Here is a 12,764-nt window from a genome sequence, read left to right on the forward strand (position 1 = left end):
CATAATTAAAACAATACTGGAAATCTTGATTGACATACAAGGATTAAAAAATAATGGAAAAAAAACACAAGAGAACACATTTAATAAGAAAATGAGCAAAAATAAAGAAGGGAAAGAAGAAATTAAGGGGATCCGTGGAAAGAGGACTAAGAATGAAGAAAGAGAAAATAAAAATGAAATGTGTAAACCAGCGGCAGCAAAGTGGAAGACAAGAGACAGTTGCTATGGTAACGAGAGTAACGATGCTCCGCGGGGCTACAACATGAGATGAAAGGAGAATGCTAGACTTTGAAGAGCTGTAGGTAAAGAAATTTTGAAAGGCTCCCGGGAGAAACAGGAATAAAAGCTACGCACGTCCACTGGTGAAATCAGAGAAAATCAAGATCCACCTGCAGAACGATAGAGAGTGAGTCCCAGGAAAAAGGAGAAAAGCTTGGTACATAAGTGGTTGCAAAAAGCATAAAGAAAATATGTAGAATGTCTGGAACGTATGCAAAGCCTCTTAAATGCGAAAGAAAGGGACTGTAATAACGATGAATAAAATATAAGGCAGGGAAAAAAAAAAAAGCAAGAGAAGTTATAACAGAAGACAAGAGGTTACCCAGCAAAGGGGATTGAGACTCGGATATTTTGTCTTTTGTTTTTATTTTAAGCAGTCTCCACGCCCAGCGCAGCGCGGGGCCCCAACTCACACAGTGAGGCCAAGGGCCGAGATCCAGAGTCAGATGCTTAACCGCCTCCTGGGAATTGGACCTTTTAAGTAACGTGAACGTGGAAAAAGACGCTGAGATGGCCTTGAACGCAGGAAGTTTACCATAAAGGTAAGAGAAGACGACTTAAGTATTCGATAAACACTTGTTCAGCGCTTACTACGTATAAAGCCGCGTCCTAAGGCTTCACAGAGACTCACTTTAGTTTATTCTCACAAAATCCTCCGAGGGCCGAACGGGGACCGCTCCTACTTTACAGACGAGGACAGGCAGAGAGTCTCGCCCAGGGCCACCCGGCGAAGATGCCGCGGGGAACTGAACCGAGGCCAGGCAGTCCGCCTCCTGGATCCGTCCTGCCGAGCGCCGCTCGGGGACAGAAGGAGCAGACGAGGAAAAGAGACATAAGGGAAGGGAGCGGGGGGGATGAAGAGAAAACAAAAAGACAAAGAGTCGTGGGAAAACATGAGGGGTTTCGAGAAGACGACCGGAAAGGCGCTGAAGCAACGTAGGGCCCTTCTGTCCCCGCGAAGCGGGCGCTAAGTGAGAACAAGAAACGCCTGCAGGAGTCTGCGAACCTCCCTCACGTTCTCAGAGCGGGAGGCTTCGCGGAATCCTCACCGAAGGAAGCTTCCGGGGCCCGCGATCGCAGGCCGAGGCTCCCCACGCGGCGCCGGGAGGCCGGCACCGCGGCGCCGCTTCAAGCGAAGGCCCCGCCCCTCTGCCCCCGCCCCTCTGCCCCCGCCCCTCTGCCCCCGCCCCTCTGCCCCCGCCCCTCTGCCCCCGCCCCTCTGCCCCCGCCCCTCTGCCCCCGCCCCTCTGCCCCCGCCCCTCTGCCCCCGCCCCTCTGCCCCCGCCCCTCTGCCCCCGCCCCTCTGCCCCCGCCACCCTCCGCGAGCGCCCTCTGCCGGGCGCGCCCTGCTCGGCTCGCTCTCCCAGAGGCCGCGCCCCCCCCCCCCCCCCCCCCCCCCCCCCCGGCACGTCGCGTAGACTCGTTACTTACAATCGCACCGCCACCTCCTGGGCCCGCGTGCTGTCGTCAACGCCCACGATGCCTGGAACCTTCTGTTGGGTTCCCCGGGGCTGCGGGGCTCCGCCGGGGAGATGAGCCGCTTCCGAGCTTCAGCCGGCTGACAGACGGAACCGCCACGCGGCTTTCACGCGGGCCTTCCTGCAGCTTCCCAGAGAAGTTTTTCCCCCTTTCGGACGCTGCCGTGAGAGCAAAACGTTCAGCGTGGGTTCATATCTCTGAAGTTTTCTTAGAAAGCGATCTGAAACGCCGTGTTCTGTCCAAGGAGCTAAACCCCCAAACTTTAATAGAATCCCTAGTCCCTCTGTTAGCGGGTACATACAAGATGATTTAAGATTAAAAAAAAATTTTTTTTTTTACTGTACCTTAATTGCTTTCAACCGCATAAGATTGACCCGGATACACTATATTCCAGTGTGAAAAGTAGACTGCATAAAACCACATACCCATCCAAAAATGCAATATATAGAAATAAGTCAGCCAGAGAAAGACAATTAGCATACGATTTCACTCATGTGTGGAATTTGAGCAACACAACGGATGAACATGGGGGAAGGGAAGGAAAAATACGATAAAAGCAGAGAGGGAGGCAGACCGTAAGAGACTCATAAATACAGAGAACAAACTGAGGGTTGCTGGGAGGTGGGGGGGGGGGGGAGGCGCTAGATGGGTGATGGGCATCGAGGGGGGCACTTGTTGGGGTGGGCACTGGCTGTTGTATGTAAGTGACGAATCACTAAATTCTGCTTCTGAAATCATTATTACATGATGTGTTAACTAACCTGGATTTAAACTTACAAAACAAAGCCCCCAGATGCAATATATAGAGTAAAACGAATACACCGATTTGCACAATACAGCTTGAGAAATCAGAGCCTGCCTGGGGCTTTAAAGCCTCAGATCGCTCCTCCTCGATGCCACCTTTCCACCCAGAGGCGTTGCTAGTGTGTGTTCACCATTCTTTTGCGGTTGTTTATAGACGCGCCACAAATCTAGGCGTGGCCAGACACGTGGTGTGCCCGCTTCCGACATTTACGCAAGTGGTGCCAGCGCGTCCTCGCCTGCTCGTCAGGCGGAGCCGGGGCAGCAAAGCGTCCTCGACTCCTTCGGCGGCGCCAGTGGGACCCCGAGGGGCTGGAAGCCTGGGGGCGGGAACGGGGACTTCTCGGTCCGCGGGTTCCCCGCTGCCGTGCGGCGCACACTCACTCCCGCAGTAGGTTCCGGGAGCACCTGCCTCTTCCAGCCCCTGGGGGTGTTTCCCGCACCTCCAAAACCAGCCCCATCCTAGAGCCTCAGGGAGCACGACCCCGCGGGCCCCCAACGTCTCCTGAGGGACCTGGGCACCCTCCTCCGGCCTGTCCTCCCTCCATCTCCCACACCTGTCGCACGCGCGCGTCCCCCTGGGCTGCAGCCTGGGTCACGAGGCTTCCTTTTCGGTCCGGCACCCTGGCTTCCTGGCAATACAGTCCCGGGAGACAGGAACTGAAGCCACCACGTTCTCACGGCCTGAGTCCACGAATGGGCACCACCCCGCCCCCCAGAAACACATATAAACGTTTTTTTTTTTTTAATATAAGTAGCATCATTCTCTATACAGAAACTGGCACTCCTTTTAGCAGAATCTTTCCCTCAGAGGTCAGAGCCTGAGCCGCCGCCGCGCCGGCGCCACGGTGCTTTCTGCCCCAACCTGCCTTCCTCTCCAGCAACTCTGCCCGCAGGGCCTGCCCCTCCCCCCCCCCCCCACACCCATCCCGGCCCCCTGCACCCTCCCTCTCCCCAGGTCTGCCTTGGTCTCTATCACCCTCACTCTGGAAGCTGCCCTGACCCACCACCCCATCTTCCTAGGCCGCACCCCTCCCGTCTCTCTCTCCCGGAACGAATTTCAGTTCACCCCAAGGCCCTGGCCCCAGATCCCGGGGAAGGGGATCCGGCACAAGGGCAGGCAGGTAAAGTGAGCTGCGCTAAACTTTGGCTTGTCAATTTCGCCGACGAGAACTGTCTACAATTGCCCTAATTTCCCGCGTAACTGACAATGTGCTGAATGCCTGTATTACTTGCTTAAACATCAAAATAGCGACGCACCTGTGATTTACCTATTGTGTTAAGTAAATCATAAGGCGGTTTTAAGGGGACTGAGGCATGGAGTCCAAGCGCCAAGACATTGCAAATTTCATTTTTTTAATAAATGATTTATTTATTTTTGACAGAAAGAGAGCACAGGCAGGGAGGGGCAGCGAGAGAGAGAGAGAGAGAGAGAGAGAGAGAGAGAGAGAGAGACCCAAGCAGGCTCCACACCGTCAGCCAGCGAAGAGCCCCACACAGGGCTCGAACTCACGAACCCATGAACCGTGAGATCAGACCTGAGCTGAAGTCAAGTGTTGGAGGCTAAACCGACTGAGCCCCCCCCAGGTGCCCCCATTTTAATTTTTAAAATTGGCAGACTTTATATCTTTAAGAACAGTTTTAGGTTTGCAGAAAAATGGAAGAGAAAGTACAGAAAGTTTTCTTACACTCTCTCCTCCCCTGCTTCCACTCCCGATTCCCCTCCCATCCACATCTTCTTGGTGTGGTACATTGGTTACTACTGGTGAATCAATATTGGCACATTATTATTAACTAAAGCACATAGTTTACATTCGGGTTCACTCTTTTGTCCTACATTCTATGGGTTTTGCCAAATACACAACATCTTGTGACCACCGATGTGGTTTCACGCAGAATTAAGTCCCCTGTGCCCCACCGATTTCCCCACTTCTCGAAACCACCGATCTTTTTACTCTCTATAGGTTTGTGTTTTCCAGAATGTAATAGAGCGGGAATCAAACAGCACGTGGCCTTCTCAGACTGGTTTTGTTTGCGTAGCAATACAGCCTTAAGGTTCCTCCGTGTCTTTTTCGTGACTTGATAGTTCATTTCTGTCTGGTGCTGAATAATATTCCACTGTAGGAATGTGCCACGGTTTATTCCTCTAGCGAAGTGCTCTTTGGTTGCTTCCAATTCCTGACAACTATAGATAAAGCTTCTACCAACATTCATGTGCAGGTTTTTGCATGGACAAAACTTTTCAGCTCCTTTAGGTAAATACCTAGCAGTGTGGTTGCTGGATGGCACGGTAAGACCATGTTTTCTCTTGTAAGAAACTTCCCACGTGTCTTGCAAAGTGGCAAGTATTCCCCGGTTTGCATTTCCACCAGCAATAAGTGAGACTTCCCGTCGACCCACATCCCCACCAACTTTTGGTGTTGCCAGTGTCCTGGATTTTAGCCATTCTGATACGTGTGCCTTGGTATCTCACTGATGCTTGAATTTGCGATTCCCTAATGACGTCCAATGCCAAGCACTTCTTGCTACGTCTGTAGGCCATCTGTACGCCTTCCACGGGGAGTTCTCTGTTCAGGTCCTTTGTCCCTTTTGAAACTGGGTTTTGAAACACTCATTGCGAGTTCTAACAGTTCTAGGTATATTTCAGAGACGAGTCTTCCGGCAGATATGTTTGGCGAATATTTTCTCTCAGTCTGTGGCTTGTCTTTTCATTCCCTTCACAGTATTGTGCAGAGCAGAAGGTGTTGTTTTTTTTTTTTTAATTTTAATGAAATCCAGTTGACCCATTTTTTCTTTCAGCACCAAGAGTTGTGACGCTTTCTGTCTCCTTACCTGGCAGGGACCTCTAACTCAGCTATACTGTCACGCCATCGTGCACACAGGAATGTTCCAAGTACTCTTCTATTCTCCTTCTCCCTGTGCCTCAGCCAGGCTGTTGTCAAGGATCATAGTCCACCTCCCTTTGACTGGATTCCTGACTCTTCCAATGGCCCCCTGCTCATCTCCTGGCCCCAGACACTGAGTTCAAATGCATCTTCTTTGCAACTTTTTTTTTTCCTTTTTAGCCTTTCTCTTTGAAAATGGAGATCGTTTGATTTCTTATGAGATGTAATCTTGTTGAAAATTTGAAACAGGGCAGGAAAACCAAAAAGAATTCCTTCCAAAGCCACTCTATTACCACCCCAGAGATAACCATTATGTTACTAGTTTGGTCAATATCCTCCCTTCCTCTCTGAGCACATCTTTATCTAAAAATCTACCGGGGGGCTCAGTCCCTTAGCGTTCGGCTCAGGTCATGATCTCACCAGTTGGTGGGTTTGAGCCCCAGGTCGGGCTCTCTGCTGACAGCTCAGAGCCTGGAGCCTGCTTTGGGTTCCGTGTCTCCCTCTCTCTGTCCCTCCTCCACTCAAGCTCTCTCTCTCTCTCTCTCAAAATAAATAAACATTAAAAATCTATAGCCACACTTTCACACCCAGAAAGCCTAGTATTTAAAATTATATGAGATTAAAAGAACCTTATGTATCATGGACATAGTTACACGTGGATACATAAAGGTCTGACTTAACATTGTTGTTCTATTTTATAGCTGTACCATAATTTATTTAACTAAGTCCCGTTTTGGGGCATTCAGGTTATTCCTATGTTTACTTTCTCGTAAAGAGTCCTCGCACAGACCCATCCCGTCCAAGGCCCAGGGATCTGCGCTCTGTTGTCGGCCCTCCAGAGTCTCATCACTTGCCCGGCCTGCCCTCTGAACCGAGACCCAGAGCCCAGTCTCAAGGTCCTCTCAGTCTGGTCCCTCCCCGGCTCCACTCCTCCGAGGCTGACCTCCTGCTGGGGGCTCTCCCCACCGTCCCCTCTGCCTCCTGGGGCCATGAGCTGGGAACTTCAGAAGTAACCGCGGCTCACTTGAACGCTGGGGTCGGGAGTCTGGGGCTGACTCTGATCTCTCCGTCTGTGAAAAGGCGCCTCTGGCATCTGGATCCGGATGGAGCCTAGAGAGGTCGGCAGCGCATAAACCCTTATGAAAGTGCTGATCTGGAACCCTCCAGGACTCTGGGCGCCCAGCACAGGGGCGGAGAGCAGCGGGGCCTTGACTCGGTGGCACAGGACCCCTCCCCCTTCCCTTGTCCAGGAGTCTTCTGTTCAGAACCTTGTACTTTTAACTTAAGGCAACGTGGAGAATTCTTTCCCGGGGGCACTGAAGTCGTGGGCAGGGGAGACTTCAGGGGTAGATTCATCCACAGACAGTCACGAAGGGCTCGGGAAGGGAGACTGTTGGGCACCCGGGAGGAGAGCGTTCCCTCCAACCTGTCACTACTGTCTCGCGTCCCGACCCCCTCCTGCGGGGACAGAAGGCTGCGCCCCGGACTCGCGGCCACCCCCTGAGCCCTCCAGGCGCTGGGTCCCTCTCCATCCCCTCCTGCCTTCCCCCCGACGCCTAGAGGGCGACCGGGATTCGGATTCGGCGGCGGGGAGACGTCGGACGGGCCCGGTAGGTGGCTGGTCACTGGCGGCTAGAGGGTGAGGGAGGCGGGAAAGGGGAAGGTGGGAACCGCCTCGCGGATCGCCAGCGCGGCCTCCAGGGCGGTCCCCGCGCACCCCGATCCCGCGCCCCCTGGACTCTGGCTGCTCGAGCCTCGGTGCGCTCGGGCCGCACCGTCCCCGGCGGGGCGCGCGGCCCGGGGTCCCCTCCTCCCTTCCCTCCGGGCGCCGGGCCTGCGGGCGGGGGGTGGGGGGCGGGCGAGCGCCCGGAGAGCCTCGACCTTTCCTCGCGCCAGGGTCCCAACCGTCGGGGGAACGCGGCGAACGCCGACTCCGACCTCGGGAACCGAAACCCGCCCGGTGGCCCGGCCGCCGCGTCGCTCCGCATGGGCGGCTACCTGGGCAGGCCGGGGTCCCCGCCGTCGTCCCCGGCCCGGGCGCGCGCACACGCCACCGAGCAGGTGCAGCGCGTCCACCGCGCCCACCTAGCGCCGCGGCACCGGCCCCCCCGGAGGCCGCCCGGCCGGGACCCCGCGGGCCGCGTCGACGAGGCCTGGAGGCGCTTCCCCATGAAGAGGCCCCGCAACGCCATCGTGGGGCCGCTGCCGTCGGACTGGTGGGACAGCTACTTCAGGCGCAGCGTCTGGTCCCTCCGGCACCCGCGGGCGCGGCGGAGCCCGGTCACCGTGAGGATCGCGCCCCCCCAGCCCTGGCCCGCGCTCGCGATCCGCTCCGCTGGGCCCCCGGCCTCCGAGAAGCCCCCGGACCCCTGCGCAAAGGAGACGGTGCTGCGGGCGCTCCGGGGGTGCACGAAGGGGAGGGCGGGCTGGGAAGACCCGCCGCGTCCCGGGGGCCTGCAGGCCGCCAGGCGGAGCCCGGACCCCAGGCTGTCGGCATTTCGGCCCCTGCTGAGAAACGGGGTCCTCGCGTCTTTCGAGCCCCGGCCGGGGCCGCTGAGGAGAAGCCCGGACTCCCTGGGCCCGGACCGCAGCGCGAGCGGGGGCCCCGGCTGCCCCTCCCGGAGCCCCGAGGCCCGCGCGCACTCGGGGAGCCCCCCGCGCTCCCCGAGAAACGCCATCAGCAGCTCTTACAGCTCGTCCAGACCGCTCGGCGCGCCCGGGAAGCGAAGGGCGCCCGGTGCGGCCCTGCAGCCCCCAGAATGGCCGGTGAGAAAGAAAGGAAAGGGTCGCCGGCCTCCGTCTCCAGGGCCACCGCCACCGGCCAGGTCCCCGGCGGCGTCCGGCGGCTCTGAGCCGCAGGGTCAGGGGCCTCCGCGGCCGCCGCGCAGCCCTGGGACCCCGAGTCCACCTCCCGGGCTCGGCGATGCGGACCCTGACGAGGACCAGGCCTCGGGGCACGAAGTCGGGCTCCGGTGGAGCAGTACAGCCCGAGAGGACGGGACCGAGGTCCCCACACGCTGTGTCCCCGAGCCGGGCTCCGCCGCTCAGCCTGCCGCGTCTCCCGGTCCGCCCGGTGCAGGCACAGCTCGAACCCAGGACGCGGATCCGCGGTCGGGAAGCTTCGCAGAGACGCGGGAGCCTCCGGCGGCCTCGCCACCGTCCCCCGGCCGGGCGGTCCCTGCGGCGCTCTCGCCCCTGAAGGAAGTCAGCCCGCTGCCCTCACGCGGCTGCTCGCGGCCAGAGCCCCTTCCGCGCCCCTCTTCTGACTCCGAGTCCGCAGCCACCTGGCTCCGTCTGACCCCTGCTTCCACCCCGCCACCAGCCTCGGACGCCACCAGGCCACCCCCCGCGGCTCAGGCCGGCGGGACCGCCGCGCCCCCGGAGCGGCCGGCCCTCGCCCCCGCACCGCCCGCCGCGCAAAGGGTGGCCTTTCTGGGCGGCCGGGCTCCCCTCCCCCCTGCATCTGCGCCCCCTGCGGCAGCTTCTTCCCACCCCACGCCAAACCCCACTTCGGGGCTCCCGCCCAACGGAGACTCCTTACATTCCAGCATTTCGGCCACCGCCTCGGCTCCTTCACCCCCGGGTCTCTTGGCCCCTACCTTCAGGCCCATCTTTGGCCGCGGAGGACCCCGTCAAACCGGGCCGGGGGTAGCTCCTTCCTCTTCCGAGCACACCTCTCCCCCCGCTCCCCCTGCTCTCCCCCATCTCCTCCGCAGCCTGCTCAAGGCTACCGCCGTCGTCGTGTCCGCCACCCCGTCCCGCGCTTGCCAAGACTCTCCTTTCCCGCCCCCCGTGGACATCGGCGCGGTGAGTCTCAGCGGTGCCGTGGACCAGGCTGGCCGCGCCCCTGCCTGCCGCGCGTTCCTTCTCGGGGCCTCCTGTGCCTTCAGGGCCTGCTTCTCCCAAGCCACAAGCTTCATCTTCCCCCCACACCCGCGTGCCCCCGTCCCTGCCGTCCACACGGTCACCATCTTCGGCCAGGTTCTTTCCGGCGCTGTGCAGATACCCCCTCGTAAGAGCTCTGCCGATCTGCGGGGCCCGCCTCCGCCAGCCTCCGCGCCCGCGGCCGGGAGCCGGTCGGCATTAACGGCCCGAGCCTCCGGCGTGGGATCCGCACTCCCCGCGGCCTCGGGGGCGGGCTCGAGGCCCCCCTTCCCACCCTCCCCCGGAGCCCCTCTCCAGCCGGCACTTGGGGCTCCAGGCGGGCAGGAGCAGGGGGCACCCCCGGCCCCGCCGGGCCCAAGGGTCACTAGTCCTTTCGGTCCGGGGACGTGGGCAACGGCAGCCCCCGCCCCGACCCCGGCTGGGCCAGCCTTCGGTAAGACCGCGCGGTCGGCCTCTGGGGGTCTGACGCCCTCCGCCTCCCCCTGTCGCGTCCCCTCCGCCCCCTCCGGCGTCCCGCCAAACTTGGGCAGCGCTCCGGCGGGGTCTCCCTTTGGCCAAACCGGCGCAGCCGGCTTTGGAGCTGCGGCCCAGACCCGCCGGAGCGGGGCCGCCGGCTCCGTGTTCGGCAGCACGGCCCCCCGGCCTTTTGCCTTCGGGGGATTGGTGACCCCTATGGACTGCGGGGAGTCCGGGGTCAGTGTGACCGCCCCGGACAGGAGCTCCGACTCTGGAGCGTTCGGCACCGCAGCACTGCGAGGTGGGACCACGGGCACCGCCCTCACGCCCTTTGGGAAAGGCCGGAGCCAGAACACCCGGGGCCTGGCCAGCCAGAGCAAGCCTTTGGTCTTGGGGAGGACCAACACCTCGGCAAGAAAGACTATGTTTGGGGGCCCCGGCATGGCCCCCTTTGCTCAGAGCACCCCTGTCCCCGGGCCCCTTACCAGGAGCAGCGGCCTTGGCTTTGGGATGGCCTCTCCACCTGCCCGGAGTTCCGTTGGGAGAGGACCTTTCAGACCATTGGCCTCTTCATTTTCCATTGGAGCAAAATCAAAAACCCCAAAGAGTCGGGAACAGGGGCATTCCCGAAGGCATCACGCCCACAAGAAGTAGCCGGTGCCCCCCCCCCCTAGTCTGGGCCTCCATATTGTGACGAGCTCGGTGCCCTCCAATTCTCTAAAGCAAACATACCCCAGATCTAAGGCTGGAGCTTCCACATACTCACCCTGATCCATCATCTAGAAGAAATCAGAGGACCAAGTACCTTGTGGTAACAGCGGAATGAAACCGGGTGGAACCAAACCTCTGGAGTTGAAGAAACTCCGCTTCCTGCCCACTCCTCTCCGTGTCAGGTGGGAGCGCAGTCAGGACCCTGCCTCGGGCTCTCTCCTTGGGAACAGATGAGCCGGCGGGGAAGGCCGGGAGCACAGCCCACACTCCCAGCATCCTTAGGGGGAGGGGCAGATGCTAAGTCTTAGCCGGCTTCTACTTGGCCCTAAGAAGCAGTGCCCTTTCTCTGGTGCCCTAGGAATGTCTACTCTGACTTGGCGTTGCTTTGTGCTTCGATGAGTCCCGGAGGAGCTTTTGATATAATGTGACGTTGAATCGAACTTGATGAAATCTGCCGTAATTTTCCTTGACTGACCAACCCTCAAGGGCACCGAGATGGGCTTCTCTTGCTGTACCCCTTTCCCCCCCACCCCAAGCTGCTCCAGTCTCTTCCCAGGAGCGGTGTTCCAGGCTCTTCCCCATCCCTTTCTCTGCCCATTTAGCCCCTAAGAGCTTGGCAAGTCAAGACTCAGTCCCTCTGATCCCAGCGGCCACTCCTCACCCCAGAAAAAGGAAAGCCCAGGGCCAGTCTCCTTCCAGGCCGGGCGCTCTCTGGCGCGTCCGTGCGGAGACGCGCACTCATCGCTCCGCGCATTTCCTGCTTTGAGCTGGGTTTGGAGGAGGGATGGCCTGTAGGGACGGTGCCACGTGGGTAGAGCCAGAGCACGCGTGAAAAGGTCTCCGGGACCTGGCCGACGGTGGGGGGCGCGCCGCCCCACTTAAGGGCTGCGCCTGTTGGTTCCTGAATTCACCGCAGTGTTTTGACGTGAAGGGATGACTTCTCTCTCCCCATGAAAGGTCACGATCCTTGCGGCGTGAGCCAGAACTGCCCAAGTTAGGGAACCGAAGTCTACACTTCATGTTTTTTTTTCTTTTAATTTCTACCTGGTGAAATCACCGCTCCACACGCACATCTCTCCCGGAGGGGACAGGCAGGGGCAGGAAGCCTCTAGCACCTGAGAAGCAAGGGAGAAGAGCAGATACCCGGCAGACCTCTGTTCCCTAACCAAGGGGAGTAAGAAGGAACACAGTCCTCAGCACTAGTGAACCCACGAAAGGAGGCGAGAATGACGCCCGCGCTCCGTCTATCTCCTGCCTTATAGATCCCTTGGAAGAGGCCCAAGGGGAAAAAGAATCTTAAACCGGTTGATGACACACAAATAAAATTTTGAAATAAGCTTCTGACACAGGAATGACTGTTAAACTCCCGGCAGTAGAGATGGGGCCCGAGCGCACCCAGTTAGTAAAGGGCTAGATTTGGGATTTAAAGCCTCACGGCTTCAAAGTCCGTGCTCACTCCTCTCTCTCAGCAGATCATCAGAGCCAGAACTCCGCTGCAGGGATGTCTGATTCTAAATATCCATGCTGTCTCGACTTTTAAAGGCATCCCCTGACCCAAGATTGCCATCATGCGTGGGGGGGGGGTGGGCGCAAGAGGAACGTATAGGATTTTGTCTGCTGCCCTTGACACGGTAGCTGAACACTTCGACTCGCATTCTGCCTTCGGGTGTTCCGAGCACCAAGTAGAAAAGGGCGTCGCGGGGCCAAAGACCGAGCACGTGCACAGGCCGGTCTGGGAGACACAGTGGATGTGTGTTGGGATCACCTGCAGGGAGGATCGCTTTGGAGGCCTCCAGGCGCCGCCGGGGAGAAGCAGGCGGGTAGATGGGCACGCGGCGTGGACCGGGTCCTAAACACAGCGGAGAACAGGGGAGAGATTTTAAGAAAGAGACAAGTTTGGGTTTGACTGCTGTGGCTGTCACGTGAGGGAAGAATCAAACGGGGGACGGACTGGGCCCCCCCCCAGATGTGGGAGGTGGCGAAGGCACCTGCTACCACCACCGTTAAGGATGTGAGTTCGAACTCGGTAGCTGGCAGTGAGTGCCAACCAGGAGGTAGGGTGTGTGAGCAGAGGAGGAGGCGACAGGATTAGGTCCCAGCAAGTAAATGGGTGATACTATGTCCTGTAACTTATCCCGTCATCGCATACATGTAACCACGTACCTCCTGTCGCCTTTGCCATAGGAGAGATCGCACAAGGGTGTGGGCATCAGGAGGGAGGGATCGTGGGCGTCACGTTAAGAGCTGTTTCGCCACACTGGTCTCGCT

At 58.9% G+C, this 12,764-nt stretch overlaps 2 protein-coding genes across 2 annotated transcripts in view; both read left to right on the forward strand.

Moving 5' to 3' along the window:
* LOC109252608 (histone H2B type 1-C/E/F/G/I) overlaps nt 1-12,764 on the forward strand; it is a 490,736-nt gene that overhangs the window by 341,363 nt on the left and 136,609 nt on the right. The window lies entirely within an intron of this gene.
* POM121L2 (POM121 transmembrane nucleoporin like 2) lies at nt 1,013-11,833 on the forward strand. The gene is made up of 4 exons (XM_053905320.1): nt 1,013-1,215; nt 3,518-3,683; nt 7,059-10,678; nt 10,855-11,833. Exons 1-3 carry the CDS (start codon nt 1,013-1,015, stop codon nt 10,437-10,439), a joined length of 3,750 nt encoding a protein of 1,249 aa, XP_053761295.1. The 3' UTR covers nt 10,440-10,678; nt 10,855-11,833.

Source organism: Panthera pardus, unplaced genomic scaffold, assembly GCF_024362965.1.
Source record: "Panthera pardus isolate Hobbes unplaced genomic scaffold, ASM2436296v1 HiC_scaffold_17, whole genome shotgun sequence".
Classification (NCBI taxonomy): Eukaryota; Metazoa; Chordata; class Mammalia; order Carnivora; family Felidae; genus Panthera; species Panthera pardus.